A 15,888-nucleotide genomic window follows, 5' to 3' on the forward strand; every position below is an offset into this window, starting at 1 on the left:
TACTCTTATGATAAGTGCCATGGGATCTTCAATGACCTCAGAGAGTCAGGACACCCGTTAAACGTCCCATCTGAAAGACAGCACCCTACACAGGGCAGTGTCCCACTGGAAAGTGTGCTTCCTACTGGCCCTCCAACACCACTTCCAGCAGCATCTGGTCTTCCATCCAGGGACTGACTAGAACCAACCCTGCTTAGCTTCAGAAGCAAGCCAGCAGTGGTATGCAGGGTGGAATGCTGCTGGCATAGTAGTGAACTACAACTAGTGAATACAACCAGTGAATAAACATAAACATATTTTGCACTAGCCTAGAATGAAATACTTCAAAATACTGAAGACTTCAACAATGATCAAAACTGCACCCTATCTTGTGTTATACAGTAAAGTGAGGTGGATGCTGTAAGATAGTATCCATATGCCTTGGTGTTATTAGGTGAAACTTGCTGCTTTTGGAGTCTTTTGGAGGTAAGATTGTCAGCCTGTGAGGTGAGATGGGGTTCATCTCCATTACCTCTATGCTGAACCCTCTGATCAGGGGAACTTCAAACGCCTGTGAGAGCTGGGGCTTGCGCACCTCTATCCACGCACAGCAATTTGCACCTCGTTACTGTCTGAGTTCACATCTCAGCATTTCAACATATATTTCACCTCAGACTGTATAATGTGCTGAAGCAGAGGCAGATAGCGTATAGTCGTTTTAACTAGCAATCAGCACACGCTGCTTTTTAGTATTCAATTTTTTTTTGTATAAACTGTAGTCTATTACAACAGTGCTGTATGGCATGGTAGAAAAGTCCTCTGTGGAGTTATATAAAGGTGAAACAGGAAGCATCAACATGATAACCATGATAAATATGTTTCCTGAGCACCATGACTCATAGATGCAATAGAATAGTGTTGCATTTGTGCTCAGACTATGTTCCAGTCAACCTTTTGATGTCTTGCTATAATCAAATCAATCTATTTATATAGATACACAGACAATTCCCACGTTGTCTAGATGGGATCACGGTGTGTCTGACACAAAAAGGTCCAACCCTCTCGAGCCAACACATCCCTGAATCTGCTCTCTTGTCTCACAGCTGGTGCTTGAGCTTCTCCCTGTGGTCTAACCTGAAATCATCTACTGTGGGATACTAGCGGGGAAACATCCTCCGCACAAAAACACTTGCATGAGGCTCTAACGCTGATCTTCCCTCTTAGGCTTGGCAAAGGCAAGTGGTGGTGGGCTCTAAGGTGTGTGTTCAAGTGGAGGACACAATTGTATATTGCACGGATGAAATACTCTCCACACACACACGCACACGCACACGCACACACACACACACACACACACACACACACACACACACACACACACACACACACACACACACACACACACACACACACACACACACACACACACACACACACACACACACACACACACACACACACTAACTAGGTTACCTTCTCTCCTGTCATTCCGAAGACACTTTACTTTGGGTAACTTGGTGAGTAGAAGGCAGTCATTTGCTGAAAGGGAACATTTGATGCAGGGTGAGATGCAATGTTCACAAAACCATCACCCACACAGTGCATGGAATTGGAATTCAATTGTAAAAAAACACATTGACAGAGACAGGGGAAATCTTTTCAATCACTGATCCTTTTTCTCCGGCAGCTGAGCCAGAATGGGAGAGCTCATCACATCCATCTCCAATCCATTTCCTCCTGGAATCAGATCTATCTCTGCTCACAGCTGCTCTTCTGTTCTACCCACCATCCCCACTGTAGTCATCTACCAGGATGATCTCGTGAATCAGGTGGACTGGTGTCCTGTTCAGCACACTGTAAATGAAAAAGAGAGCAGCAGTAGTGTTAGAAACTATTGCATTTCTTTTAGACGACAATCTTTATAGAGCAGCAACCGCTGAAATCTACTTTTCCCCCCGTGTTATGTGAATTGTTCTATTGGAAAAATGGAGAATGACATTATCGTTCTGAGAATGTATTACGGCTTAAATAAAATAACAATATTTCATTAGTTCTGGAGATGACTTGTTTTTTTTATAACTATAGCCCCCAAAATGTAATTTGGATGATTTTCTATTACAAGGGTATGGGAAAATACAGGACCACTCATTTTGGCACCATCCTCTGACACTAGAATCTCTCACTATAAGAACCACACATAAATCTCCCTCTAATATTCTCTCCTCTCCTGGGGTACATGGCTGAACAGCAGGTGATGAGGCGAGGAGAGATGGAGGGAGAGGTACACCACCTCCCTCAGATTACTTCACCTTTAATCCCAGTCTGAATCAAGGCATCTACCCTCTCCTCCTCCCTCACACCATCTCTCTCTCTCTCTCTCTCTCTCTCTCTCTCTCTCTCTCTCTCTCTCTCTCTCTCTCTCTCTCTCTCTCTCTCTCTCTCTCTCTCTCTCTCTCTCTCTCTCTCTCTCTCTCTCTCTCTCTCTCTCTCTCTCCTGTCTGGGTGAGTAATTGGAGCGCTGTCAGGCTCGTAGGTCTGTTCTTCCATCGTCGCTGTGCATGCTGGACCCATTCATCACTCCATTCCCCCCTCCTCCTTTCCCCCTCCTCCCTCTCTCTCTCTCTATCCCGCTCCATCCACTGCCCCTGGATCCTCATGCCTTTATTAAGGCCCCTGACAGAAATCCGTTCCTGGTCGTAACAGGTAAAGCTTTACAGCAAGACAGAGAGTCCTGATTCAGCCTCTAAGTGCAGCCTAATCAGGGGACGTGGATGTCTATTGCCCTGTGGGTTATATCTAGAACAGCAGCAAAACGAATGATTGCTGTAAACTTCTAGACTGTATTTCTTCTAGACTGCATTTACAACCTCTTTTTGTTATAAACAGTCTGTTTCAAAGAAAGATATTGAAGTTAAAGTTGTCTTGAAACCATGTGAAGTACGTCATATAGCGTGTGAGTCAGTGGTACAAACACAATAGAGTTGAGTCTCATGTGGGAGTTCCAAGGCTGGGTCCAGCCCAACACTGATGTAGGATCAAAATCAATTCAAATCAAATCGTATGGCACATGTGCTGAATACAACAGGTGTAGTAGACATTACAGTGAAATGCTCACTTACAAGCCCTTAACCAGTAAAATAACAATAGCGGGGCTATTTACAGGGGATGCCGGTACAGAGTACATGTGCGGGTGCACTGGTGTCGAGGTAATTGAGGTAATGTGTACATGTAGGCGGAGTAGACTTAAGTGGTGATATTTTACTAAGATTAAATGTCAGGAATTGTGAAAAACTGATATTAAATGTAGAGTTGAAGTCAGAAGTTTACATAGACCTTAGCCAAATACATTTAAATTCAGTTTTTCACAATTCCTGATATTTAATCCCAGTGAAAATTCCCTGTTTAATGTCAGTTAGGATACCACTTTATTTTAAGAATGTGAAATGTCAGAATAATAGTTGAGAGAAGGATTTATTTCAGTTTTAATTTCTTTCATCACATTCCCAGTAGGTCAGAAGTTTAGCATTTGATAGCATTAGCTTTAACTTGGGTCAAACATTTCGGGTAGACTTCCACAAGCTTCCCACAATAAGTTGGGTGAATTTTGGCCCATTCCTCCTGACAGAGCTGGTGTAACTGAGTCAGGTTTGTAGGCCTCCTTGCTCGCACACGATTTTTCAGTTCTGCCCACATATTTTCTATAGGATTGAGGTCAGGGCTTTGTGATGGCCACTCCAATACCCTGACTTTGTTGTCCTTAAGGCATTTTGCCACAACTTTGGAAGTTTGCTTGGGGTCATTGTCCATTTGGAAGACTCATTTGCGACCAAGATTTAACTTCCTGACTGGTGTCTTGAGATGTTGCTTCAATATATCCACGTAATTTTCCTGCCTCATGATGCCATCTATTTTGTGAAGTGCACCAGTCCCTCCTGCAGCAAAGCACCCTCACAACATGATGCTGCCATCCCCGTTCTTCACGGTTGGGATGGTGTTCTTCGGTTTGCAAGCCTCACCCTTTTCCCTACAAACATAAGGATGGTCAATATGGCCAAACAGTTCTATTTTTGTTTCATCAGACCAGAGGACATTTCTCCAAAAAGTACGATCTTTGTCCGCATGTGCAGTTGCAAACCGTAGTCTGGCTTTTTTATGGCGGTTTTGAAACTGGCTTCTTCCTTGCTGAGCGGCCTTTCAGGTTATGTCGATATAAGACTCATTTTACTGTGGATATAGATACTTTTGTATCTGTTTCCTCCAGAATCTTCACGAGGTCCTTTGCTGTTGGTCTGGGATTGATTTGCACTTTTCGCCCCAATGTATGTTCATCTCTAGGAGACAGAACGCGTCTCCTTCCTGAGCGGTATGACGGCTGCGTGGACCCATGGTGTTTATACTTGCGTACTATTGTTTGTACAGATGAACGTGGTACCTTCAGGCGTTTGGAAATTGCTGCCAAGGATGAACCAGACTTTTGGAGGTATACATTATTTTCTGAGGTCTTGACTGATTTATTTGTATTTTCCCAAGATGTCAAGCAAAGAGGCACTGAGTTTGAAGGTAGGCCTTGAAATACATCCACAGGTACACCTCCAATTGACTCAAATAATGTCAATTAGCCTATCAGAAGCTTCTAAAGCCATGACATCATTTTCTGGAATTTTCCAAGCTGTTTAAAGGCACAGTCAACTTAGTGCATGTTAACTTCTGACCCACTGGAATTGTGGTACAGTGAATAAGTGAAATAATCTGTCAAAAACTATAGTTTGTTAACAAGAAATTTGTGGAGTGGTTAAAAAACGAGTTTTAATGACTCCGACCTAAGTGTATGTAAACTTCCAACTTCAACTGTCCCTGGCCACCATGAGCATCGCCTCTGGAGGAGCGTTCTCTTGTTTGCTTATGGCGGTATACAGCTCATAGAGTGTGGTCTTAGTGCCAGCATCGGTCTGTGGTGGTATGTAGACAGCTTCAAAAAATATAGATGAAAACTCTCTCGGTGGATAGTGTGGTCTACAGCTTATCATGAATTACTCTACCTCAGGCGAGCTAAACCTCGAGACCTCCTTAGATATCGTGCACCAGCTGTTGTTTACAAATATACATAGGCTGCCGCCCCATGTCTTACCAGAGGCTGCTGTTCTATCCTGCCGATAGAGTGTATAACCCGCCAGCTGTATGTTATTAATGTCGTCGTTCAGCCACGACTCTGTGAAGCATGAGATATTACAGTTTTTAATGTCCCATTGGTTGGATATACTTGCTTTCATTTCATCCCATTTATTTTTCAGCGATTGAACATTGGCTAACAGTACGGATGGCAAAGGCAGATCCTCTCAAGACACCCCGATCTCCCTCCACAAAATCTCAGTTTCTTTCTCCTGTGAAAGACGACTTCCGCCGAGGTTGGCTCTCCTGCCCGTTCGGGCTGTGCTCGGCGGTCGTCGTCACCGTCCTATTAGCCACTACCGATCCCTTTTCGGTTATCTGTTGGTTTTGTATGATTGTTTTCACCTGTGTGTTAGTTAATTAGTATCTGTATATAATGTAGGTTGTCCCGCCCTTGTTTTGTGCGGGATTGTTTGTTTTTGACATTTCGTTTCGGCTGTCAGTGTTTTTGTGTTTTATTTCTCCGGTTTGTCTGTTAATTCCTGTTTTGGATATTTTTCACCCTGTTTGTATTTTGGGTTGTCCGTGTTTATTGTTGTTCACCGGAGAATAAACCTTTATTCATTATTTGCTCTCTGCGCCTGATTCCACCCACCTTGACTAGTCGTGACAGAGGGCCTGTTCGGGAGTTTGGAGTATATCCTTCCCGTCAGACTCATTAAATAAAAATGATTCGTCCAATATGAGGTGAGTAATCGCTGTTCTGATGTCCAGAAGTTATTTTCGGTCATAAGAGACGGTAGCAGCAACATTATGTACAAAATAAGTTACAAACAATTCGGGAAAAACAGACAAAATAGCACGGTTGGTTAAAAGCCAATAAAACATGAGCCATCCTCTCCAGCACCATTATTACATTAACTATGAAACACTGACGGTCAAGAAACACATCAAACCCACTGAGAAAACAAAGTGTGTCCTTGAAAGTTAGTTTGTGAATATACTCTACTTGAATACTGTATAAAATATATTATTGATTGTCGGATAACCTCAAAATGAAATATTGACAGACTTATATTTCTAAAGCATTTCTTTTTAAACAGCCCAAAATGAACAAATATTGGACAGTTAACACTTTCCAATAGCATACAAATGAGATGAATTGCTATCATGCCAAAACAAGGTTGTGTAATCGTTCCTTTCAGAACTAAGGGTACACAAATGATGTAGAATTACTACCCACAGTCAAAAGGCCTGAGTTAGTAGAGCAGTGGAAATGTGTTTAATGTACATTGCGCTCTTAAAATGTCATTATATTGATTCCTGTGGTGTTTATGGGGCCGCTCTGCACTTTGAGCACAGCGACTTTGAAGCCCACACTCACCACCCAAACACAGGAGAGAAGCCCTTTGACTGCCTAATGCATTTCTGTTTCTCCTGATGCATTCCAAAATGCTTTTCATTTGGGGGGAAAAACCATGAGTAGGAGGAATACATTACGACCAAACACAGCATCAATGAAATCCATTGTGGCACATGCAGGAACAGGTGAGATTTGAAAAATAGCCTAATCTACGCACATTTTCTCATTTATGTGATTTGTTTAGTACTCATCGTCATGAGTTTGTATTGCGGACGCAAGCCATTTACACAAGTTATGATGACCTACTTCTGCTCTTGTACTGTTTGGAACTCAGAGTGCCCCGCTCTCCAAACATGACTAGAATATAGCATGCCAGTGCAATATGTGGCCAGTGACTGTTTCCCCTGTAGTTTCTCTACCTGCTGGGGCTATGAAAACAAAGACAGATCTGTCCTTCCTACTACTCTTTCATATTGTTCCCCTCATTTCTTCTCCTCTACTTTCCCCTCTCATCCTCTGTATTCATTCCCTCTACCTCTCCTCCCTTAACCTACCCTCTTCTCACATCCATATTATCCTCCCCTTCACCTCTCCTCATCTCTCCTCTTCTTCTCCTCTCCTGAACTATCGCTCCCAGCTCTGTCTGGAAGAGCAAGCTCCCAGCCTATTCCCCCTCCACCTCAGAGGGTTCTGAGGGTTGGATTGTGGTAATAGCCTCTGTCAGCACTAACACAAATCAAAGAGAGAGGCCCACGGCCTGCTTTTTAAACCCCGCTCTGTATCAATGTTTGGTTCTGGCGCAAGCTGAGGTAAGAGAGAGAGGAGGGGGGGGGGGGATAGGCTAACAGACAGACAGGCTGAGGAGCCCTTGGTGGGCTATGCGTCAGGGGGTATAACTGGGTCTAACCAGCCCATGAACCCCAGCCAGCCTCGGTTTACAGGAAGGTGCCAGAACACACAGACAACCTTATTAATGTACAGAAACCTCAGAAGATTAGTGTTGTTGTTGTTTTTCCTATTATCTACATCACTGGTGGCGACGGCATGTGGCAGAGGGCTGAGTGAGGCTGAGGCTGTGTAATTACAGACAGGCAGGCCACCATGATGACACAAACATGCTGGCAGCCATGAAACACTGTGCTAATTAAACCCCACCCTGACGTCCCTGAGGGCCACGGGAAGGGTATTGGTACTGTACCCCCTCAGGATGTCTTTATCAGCGGTGATATGTGACTGAGTGCTACAGTACACTACCCTGGACAAAGATGTACTGTAATGAGGAAGGTACACTCGTAGAGAGAGAGACGGTGTGTTCTGTAGATTAATTCATTATCAGGAAAGCAAACTTCCATTGGTGTTCTTCCATTGCTATTGTAAGGGACGGAGCCTGAAGCTAAAGACCATTATTTCCTGAGCCTGCAGAGTGGCTATAGGCACAATTACAAACTTTTTTGCAGGAGAAATGAGTAATTGTGAAAAAGTTGCAAACAGACAAGTCATCCAAAAAACCAAAGGGACGGGCAGGCTGAAACCTACTGGGAGGGATTGTCTTTTAATTGGTTGAAACTGCAGCGCTTTGAAAAAGGTTTGGGGCGGACACATAAACAGGACAGTTTTTTCCCTGGTGGAGTGGTGTTCAGGACTCAGGAGTCTTCTCTGTGTGATCATTAAGAGACAGCCCGGGTCTCTGCCGACTACTCAGCTGTAATGAGCTGATCCGGCTCCAGGAGACATTGGCAGGAGAGGGGAGGCCTGCATTGTGCTAAGGAAAGCTGTCGAGGCAAGCTGCTGACACCCAGGGACAGGTGAGGTGGCGGTGAGGCAGCTATGGGAATGGTCAAGGGTCAGGCTGGGAAGACAATAGAGGGGTTTGGCACTTGGGTGTCAGGATTAAATGGAGAGTCCTTATGAGTCAGGCACAGGTCTGAGAGCAAACGGACAGTGACCTAGTCCAGGGTCAGTAACAGGCAGTGGTTATGCGTCATTGTTAAGTGACTGTCCCACTGGATGTCATAAGGTGATTGCACCAATTTGTAAGTCGCTCTGGATAAGAGCGTCTGCTAAATGACTTAAATGTAAATGTAATTCAGGCAGAGCTTTTTTTTGTGTGCCTGTTTTGTATGTTATTTTTGTGGCCTTTGTACCAGATACAGTCTCTTACGACGTTCGTTTATCTCCTTTGGAAATTGGTAATTGAGACCGAATTTGGTCCCTCTAAGCTCCACTCCCCTGCTTTTGATCAGCTCCTTTTGTTGGTAGTGTTCAAATTTTGCGATGATCTGTCGGGGACCCTTGGTCTTGTCGCTCCGAACTCCAAGTGTGTACTTGGTGGAAAGCTACTTTGCTCACAGTCTCTATAGAAAGTTTCAAGGCGCATTGCATGAATTCTGTGATCGCGCCCTCTGGATGATTGGATGCGTCCTCAGGAATACCAGAAAAAAAAATATTTTCACGCATGCTACGACTTTGTATGTGTTACGGTTTTCATATGGTGAAGGAGAGTCGGACCAAACTGCAGCGTGTCGATTGCGATCCATGTTTATTTAAACAAAACGTAAACACGACTAAACACGAACACTACAAAACAATACACGAAACGAAAACCGAAAACAGCCTATACATGTGTCAACTAACATCGAACAAGGACATCAAGACACTCAGGACAATCACCCACAATACAACCAAAGAATATGGCTGCCTAAATATGGTTCCCAATCAGAGACAACGATAAACACCTGCCTCTGATTGAGAACCACTTCAGACAGCCATAGACTTTCCTAGAACACCCCACTAAGCTACAACCCCACTAAGCTACACACCACATACAAAACCCATGTCACACCATGGCCTGACCAAATACATGAAGAAAAACACAAAATACTTAGACCAGGGCATGACAGAACCCCCCCCCCCCTAAGGTGCGGACTCCCGAACGCACCTCAAAACAATAGGGAGGGTCCGGGTGGGTGTCTGTCCATGGTGGCGGCTCCGGCGCGGGACGTGGACCCCACTCAGTCAATCTCTCAGTCCCTTCTCCTCGCGTCCCTGGATTGTCCACCCTCGCCGCCGACCATGGCCTAGTAGTCCTCACCCAGAACCCCACTGGACTGAGGAGCAGATCGGGACTGAAGGGCAGCTCGGGACTGAGGGAAAGCTCGGGAGTGAGAGAAAGCTCGGGAGTGAGAGAAAGCTCGGGAGTGAGAGAAAGCTCGGGAGTGAGAGAAAGCTCAGGAGTGAGAGGAAGCTCAGGAGTGAGAGGAAGCTCAGGAGTGAGAGAAGGCTCAGGAATGAGAGGAAGCTCAGGAGTGAGAGGAAGCTCAGGAGTGAGAGGAAGCTCAGGCAGGTTGATGGATCTACCAGATCCTGGCTGGCTGGTGGTTCCGGCAGATCTTGGCTGACTGGCAGATCCTGGCTGACTGGCGGATCCTGGCTGACTAGCGGATCTGGCAGATCCTGGCTGACTAGCGGATCTGGCAGATCCTGGCTGACTGGCGGATCCTGGCTGACTGGTAGATCCTGGCTGACTGGCGGATCCTGGCTGACTGGCGGATCCTGGCTGACTGGTAGATCCTGGCTGACTGGCGGATCCTGGCTGGCTGGCGGATCCTGGCTGACTGGCAGTTCTGGCGGATCCTGGCAGACTGGCGAATTCTGGCAGACTGGCAGATCCTGGCCGACTGGCGGAACCTGGCCGACTGGCAGTTCTGGCAGATCCTGGCAGACTGGCGGATCCTGGCAGACTGGCGGATCCTGGCTGACTGGCGGATCCTGGCCGACTGGCAGTTCTGGCGGCACTGGGCAGACTGGCGGCACTGGCGGCGCTGGGCAGACTGGCGGCACTGGTGGCGCTGGGCAAACTGGCGGCGCTGGGCATACTGGCGGCGCTGGGCAGACTGGCGGCGCTGGGCAGACTGGCGGCACTGGCGGCGCTAGGCAGACTGGGGGCACTGGCGGCGCTGGGCAGACTGGCGGCACTGGTGGCGCTGGGCAGACTGGCGGCGCTGGGCATATTGGCGGTGCTGGGCAGACTGGCGGCGCTGGGCAGACTGAAAGATCTGGCTGCTCCATGCTGACTGTCGGCTCTGGCTGCTCCACGCTGACTGGCGGCTCTGGCTGTCCACGCTGACTGGCGGCTCTGGCTGCTCCATGTGGGCTGACAGCTCTGGCGGATTCTTACAGACTGGCATCTCCTTGCAGACTGACAGCTCCTTACAGACTGACAGCTCCTTGCAGACTGACAGCTCCTTGCAGACTGGCAGCTCCTTGCAGACTGCCAGCTCCTTGCAGACTGACAGCTCCTTGCAGACTGACAGCTCCTGGCAGACTGGCAGCTCCTGGCAGACTGACAGCTCCTTGCAGACTGACAGCTCCTTGCAGACTGACAGGTCCTGGCAGACTGGCAGCTCCTTGCAGACTGACAGCTCCTTGCAGACTGACAGCTCCTTGCAGACTGACAGCTCTGGCTGCTTCATGCAGACTGACAGCTCCTTGCAGACTGACAGCTCCTTGCAGACTGGCAGCTCCTTGCAGACTGGCAGCTCCTTGCAGACTGAAAGCTCCTTGCAGACTGACAGCTCCTTGCAGACTGACAGCTCCTTGCAGACTGACAGCTCCTTGCAGGCTGGCAGCTCCTTGCAGACTGGCAGCTCCTTGCAGACTGGCAGCTCCTTGCAGACTGACAGCTCTGGCTGCTTCATGCAGACTGACAGCTCTGGCTGCTCCATGTAGACTGGCAGCTCTGGCTGCTCTATGCAGGCTGACAGCTGTGACTGCTCCATGCAGGCTGACAGCTCTGGCTGCGCTGAACAGACAGGAGACTCCAGCAGCGCTGTAGAGGAAGAAGGCTCTAGCTGCGCTGAACAGGCGGGAGACTCCGGTAGCGCAGGAGAGGAGAAAGGCTCTGATAGCGCTGAACAGGCGGGAGGCTCCGGCAGCGCAGGAGAGGCGAGGCGCACTGTAGGCCTGATGCGTGGTTCTGGCACTGGTGGTACTGGGTCGAGGACACGCACAGGAAGCCTGGTGTGGGGAACTGCTACCGGAAGACTGGGGTGTGGAGGTGGTACTGGATAGACCGGACCGTGCAGGCGCACTGGAGCTCTTGAGCACCGAGCCTGCCCAACCTTACCTGGCTCGATGCCCACTCTAGCCCGGCCGATACGAGGAGTAGGAATATACCGCACCGGGCAATGCACCCGCACTGGGGACACCGTGCGCACCACTGCATAACACGGTGCCTGCCCGGTCTCTCTAGCCCCCCGGTAACCACAGGAAGTTGGCTCAGGTCTCCTACCTGGCGTAGCCATACTCCCTGTGAGCCCCCCAAGAAATTTTTGGGTCTGACTCCCGGGCTTCCATCCGCTCTGCCGTGCTAGCTCCTCATAATGCCGCCTCTCTGCTTTTGCTGCCTCCAGCTCGTCCTTGGGGCGACAATAATCTCCAGGCTGTTCCCAGGGTCCTTTCCCGTCTAGAATCTCCTCCCAAGTCCATTTCTCCAGGTAGTGCAGCCTCTCCCACTGCAGCTGCTGCTGCTCCTGCTGCTGCTGCCTCTGTTGCCTCTCCTGTGGCTCCTGCCTGTTTACACGCTGCTTGGTCCGTTTGTGGTGGGTGATTCTGTTACGGTTTTCATATGGTGAAGGAGAGTCGGACCAAACTGCAGCGTGTCGATTGCGATCCATGTTTATTTAAACAAAACGTAAACACGACTAAACACGAACACTACAAAACAATACACGAAACGAAAACCGAAAACAGCCTATACATGTGTCAACTAACATCGAACAAGGACATCAAGACACTCAGGACAATCACCCACAATACAACCAAAGAATATGGCTGCCTAAATATGGTTCCCAATCAGAGACAACGATAAACACCTGCCTCTGATTGAGAACCACTTCAGACAGCCATAGACTTTCCTAGAACACCCCACTAAGCTACAACCCCACTAAGCTACACACCACATACAAAAACCCATGTCACACCCAAATACATGAAGAGAAACACAAAATACTTCAACCAGGGCGTGACAGTATGTCTAGTAGCGACTCCTTCATCACCCTGTTTTCCCTGAGTAGACAATACATGTGGATTTTTTACCTTGGCTGTGAGTGCCTTGTTTTCTCCTTGGAGTGTGAGAATTTCACTCTGGCTAAACTCCAAACTCCCACTCAGCCCTGCTACCTTCTCACACAGCTATTCCAGTGTTGCATGGATTCCAGCCAGAACACTAGCCTCTACCTCAACGGTAAGTAAATCATCCATGTCTTCAGATTAATCTGCCAAGCCGCACTGTTTCTTGACACACTGCTCGCTTAACCCGGAAGCCAGCCGCACCAATGTGTTGGAGGAAACACCGTCAAGCTGTTGACCAAAGTCAGCGTGCATGCGCCCGGCCCGCCACAAGGAGTCGCTAGAGCGCGATGGGACAAGGACATGTCGGTCAAAACCTCCCCTTACCCGGATGACGATGGGCCAATTGTGCACCGCCTCATGGGTCTCCCAGTCGCGGCAGCCAGGGATCGAACCCGGGTCTATAGTGACACCTCTAGGACTGCGATGCAGTGTCTTAGACTGCTGCACCACTCGGGAGGCCCTTTATTTTTTTACCCCCTTTTTGTCCCTAATTTCGTGATATCCAATTGAAAGTAAAGTTGGAAGACATTGGCCAAAAAACTAGGATCGACTGGGAAATTCCTGAATATAACAACTCATCCAACTCGGAATCCAAAAGTGGGGAACTTGGGCCCCTTTCTAGAGTCCACAAGAAGGGCGGCCGTGCCACCTTCCTATTCAAGTGAGCACAACAAGTTGAGTCCAAAAATATATTGTATGCTGCTGCATAAATTATGTAATATGCCAGTGTCACGTCTACTCCCCCTCTCTGGCGCTCGATGTCACCGGTCTACTAACCACCGGTCCTGGCAACCCATCATTACGTACACCTACGCCCCATCATAAGGCACACCTGGACTCCATCACTACCCTGATTACTCCCCCTTTATCTAGCATCACTCTTCAGGCAGTATTGGTTATGTTTCACTGTCAGACATGTCTCTTGTTTTGTATTGTTCATTATTAGTAAACTCACTAACTGCACCTGCTTTCTGACTCCCTGCTTTGATGTAACAGCCAGGGAGATCTTTTTTTTTTTTTTTTTAACAAGGAAAGTCAATGAAAAACAAATTCTTATTTACAATGACGGCCTACCCCATTCAAACCTGGACGACGCTGGACCAATTGTGCACCGCCCTATGGGACTCCCAATCACAGCCAGATGTGGTACAGCCTGGATTCAAACCAGGGACTATAGTGATGCCTCTTGTACTGAGATGCAGTGCCTTAGACCGCTGCACCACTCGGGAGCCAAGTATACTGTAGCCAAGAATGTAACACTAAGTGCCTCACCCTAATAATTTGGTCCATTTTCTCCTCATAACTTAGCCTACTGTTCTGACTTGGTGGTGCACATGTTTTAAAGAAATTCAATCATAGAATATTGTAAGAGCTTTCATTGTCTGCACATAAACCCCCTGTATTTATCATATGGTTCTGACTTGGAGTACAGGAAGAATACTGTTAGAACGGCTCATGTTCTGAATTCTGTCGCTGTACATTTCAAAAGTGCTGAACAAATTTTTATATTGACTACGTCCGTCCTAGCTCGCTCATTAATGTCTTAATCGAAATTATGGATTGCCTCTGTTGGAGTCTAGCTTGAAATACTTACCATACTAGAAGTACATTATTACATGTATGAGGAATGTATATGGTGGGGTTAATGGAGGGTGGATAAGAACAAGGGGTTTGGAAAGTTACTGAGTGAGGGAAAAGGCAATCACTTGGTTGTGGTCATTGATAAGGGTTGCTGTGGATTAGTGAGGAATGTGGGCTGAGTTCAGGTCAGGTTAGATGAAGGCAGAAGGAACAGTTTTATTACACACATCACTTAACTTTCTGCCTAGCAACAAATATGCAGTGCTTAGATGTGCAAGGAGGAGACTCCGCCTAAAGGAGGGTATAAACGCTTGTGCTGGTGGAAACAAGTCTGTCTTTTTCAGCTGTTTGGCCCAGTGGGTGAATAAACTTGGTTTGAGCTTCACTAGTCGTCCGTGAATTTGACTCTGTCAGAACACCTCTTGTCCGCTCGTCGTCCCCTTAGTTTGTACATCTCAACTGTCAGTAGAAACCACGTTTGTTTAAGCAAGTGAGTCATATCAGCACTGTTTAAAAAAATAGTAAATGAGGCTGAATGAACTGTTTTGCTGCCAGGCAAGGCTCCGCTGATGTCCAGGTGTAGCGGTGGTAAGGATTCACTCCATGGTGCCCGAAAAGAAAGCTCTGCTGTTGGGACAGCTTTATGTAGGCCCTAACAGTTTGTTGGCATCATTTGTCACCGTTATAGTGCAATGAATGTATTGTTTAGTGTTGTGTCGTGGCATTCTTGGCATTCATCACAGTTTTTTGTTTGTCCCACCAAGATTTACATGCTAGAATTGCCACTGGTAACAGGGCAGAGGGATCTCTTACCTCCTGATGGTCCGTAGCAGAGTGGAGCGGGCCTCGTTGTGGAAAGTGATGACGATGGAGGTGGAGGGCAGATCTGGGTTATAATGCAATGTGGTGCATCTGATGGAGAGAGACACAAAACAATTCAGGAGACATCAGCCAGCAGGTCAACTCAGAACTACTCAAAACAGTTCATGTTGGCTTCAAAGCCAAAGTTGTGCAGCTATTGACTTTGTCTTTCTTTTTGACGGCTTCACAGTCTGTAAAACCAAGTGTCTCTTCTCCATCTTAGCAGTCTCTGATTGATATTCCAAAGTCAAAGACGAATAACAAAGCCAAGGACAGATAGACAGATTGTCCTGTACCTCCTGTAAACCGTTCAAAACCGCTTCATAATTAAGAGAACAGTGTTGCTAAGGGTAACTAGACAAAAGCTTGCTGTTGTGGGAGGAAGGACAGTACTATGAATATGTGATGAGAATGATAATGACAGCCATGCCAGGACAGAAACTTGAGGAGGTGCAGTTCTATAAATGATAGATGAGCAGAAGATGTCATTATTAAAACAGCATCCAACACCACAGCTACCTCTGACCAGACAAGGTGTGGGAGTAGCTCACACTGAGGTGGATGGCTGGTCATGGCTGGTGTAGTAGCAAATGTCTCAGAGGACACACACACACACACACACACACACACGCACACACGCACACACGCACACACGCACACACGCACACACACACACACACACACACACACACACACACACACACACACACACACACACACACACACACACACACACACACACACACACACACACACACACACACACACACACACACACACACACACACACACACACACACACAGGGCTGAAGAGAGGGTAAGATGCTAATCCATCTGTGGCCAATATGGAGAACATCAACACT

The 15,888-nt window shown here is 47.3% G+C and overlaps 1 protein-coding gene across 1 annotated transcript in view; it reads right to left on the reverse strand.

The window, feature by feature from the left end:
• Positions 1 to 15,888, reverse strand: part of galnt14 (UDP-N-acetyl-alpha-D-galactosamine:polypeptide N-acetylgalactosaminyltransferase 14 (GalNAc-T14)) — a 138,472-nt gene that overhangs the window by 58,540 nt on the left and 64,044 nt on the right. Inside the window, exons 3-5 of the mRNA XM_046291634.1 lie at positions 14,978 to 15,076; positions 1,766 to 1,833; positions 1,453 to 1,518 (exon numbers count right to left, since the gene is read on the reverse strand). Coding sequence (XP_046147590.1) covers positions 1,453 to 1,518; positions 1,766 to 1,833; positions 14,978 to 15,076 — 233 coding nt within the window. The remainder of the gene's footprint in view (positions 1 to 1,452; positions 1,519 to 1,765; positions 1,834 to 14,977; positions 15,077 to 15,888) is intronic.

The sequence above is a fragment of the Oncorhynchus gorbuscha genome, linkage group LG12 (genome assembly GCF_021184085.1).
Source record: "Oncorhynchus gorbuscha isolate QuinsamMale2020 ecotype Even-year linkage group LG12, OgorEven_v1.0, whole genome shotgun sequence".
NCBI classification, from domain to species: Eukaryota; Metazoa; Chordata; class Actinopteri; order Salmoniformes; family Salmonidae; genus Oncorhynchus; species Oncorhynchus gorbuscha.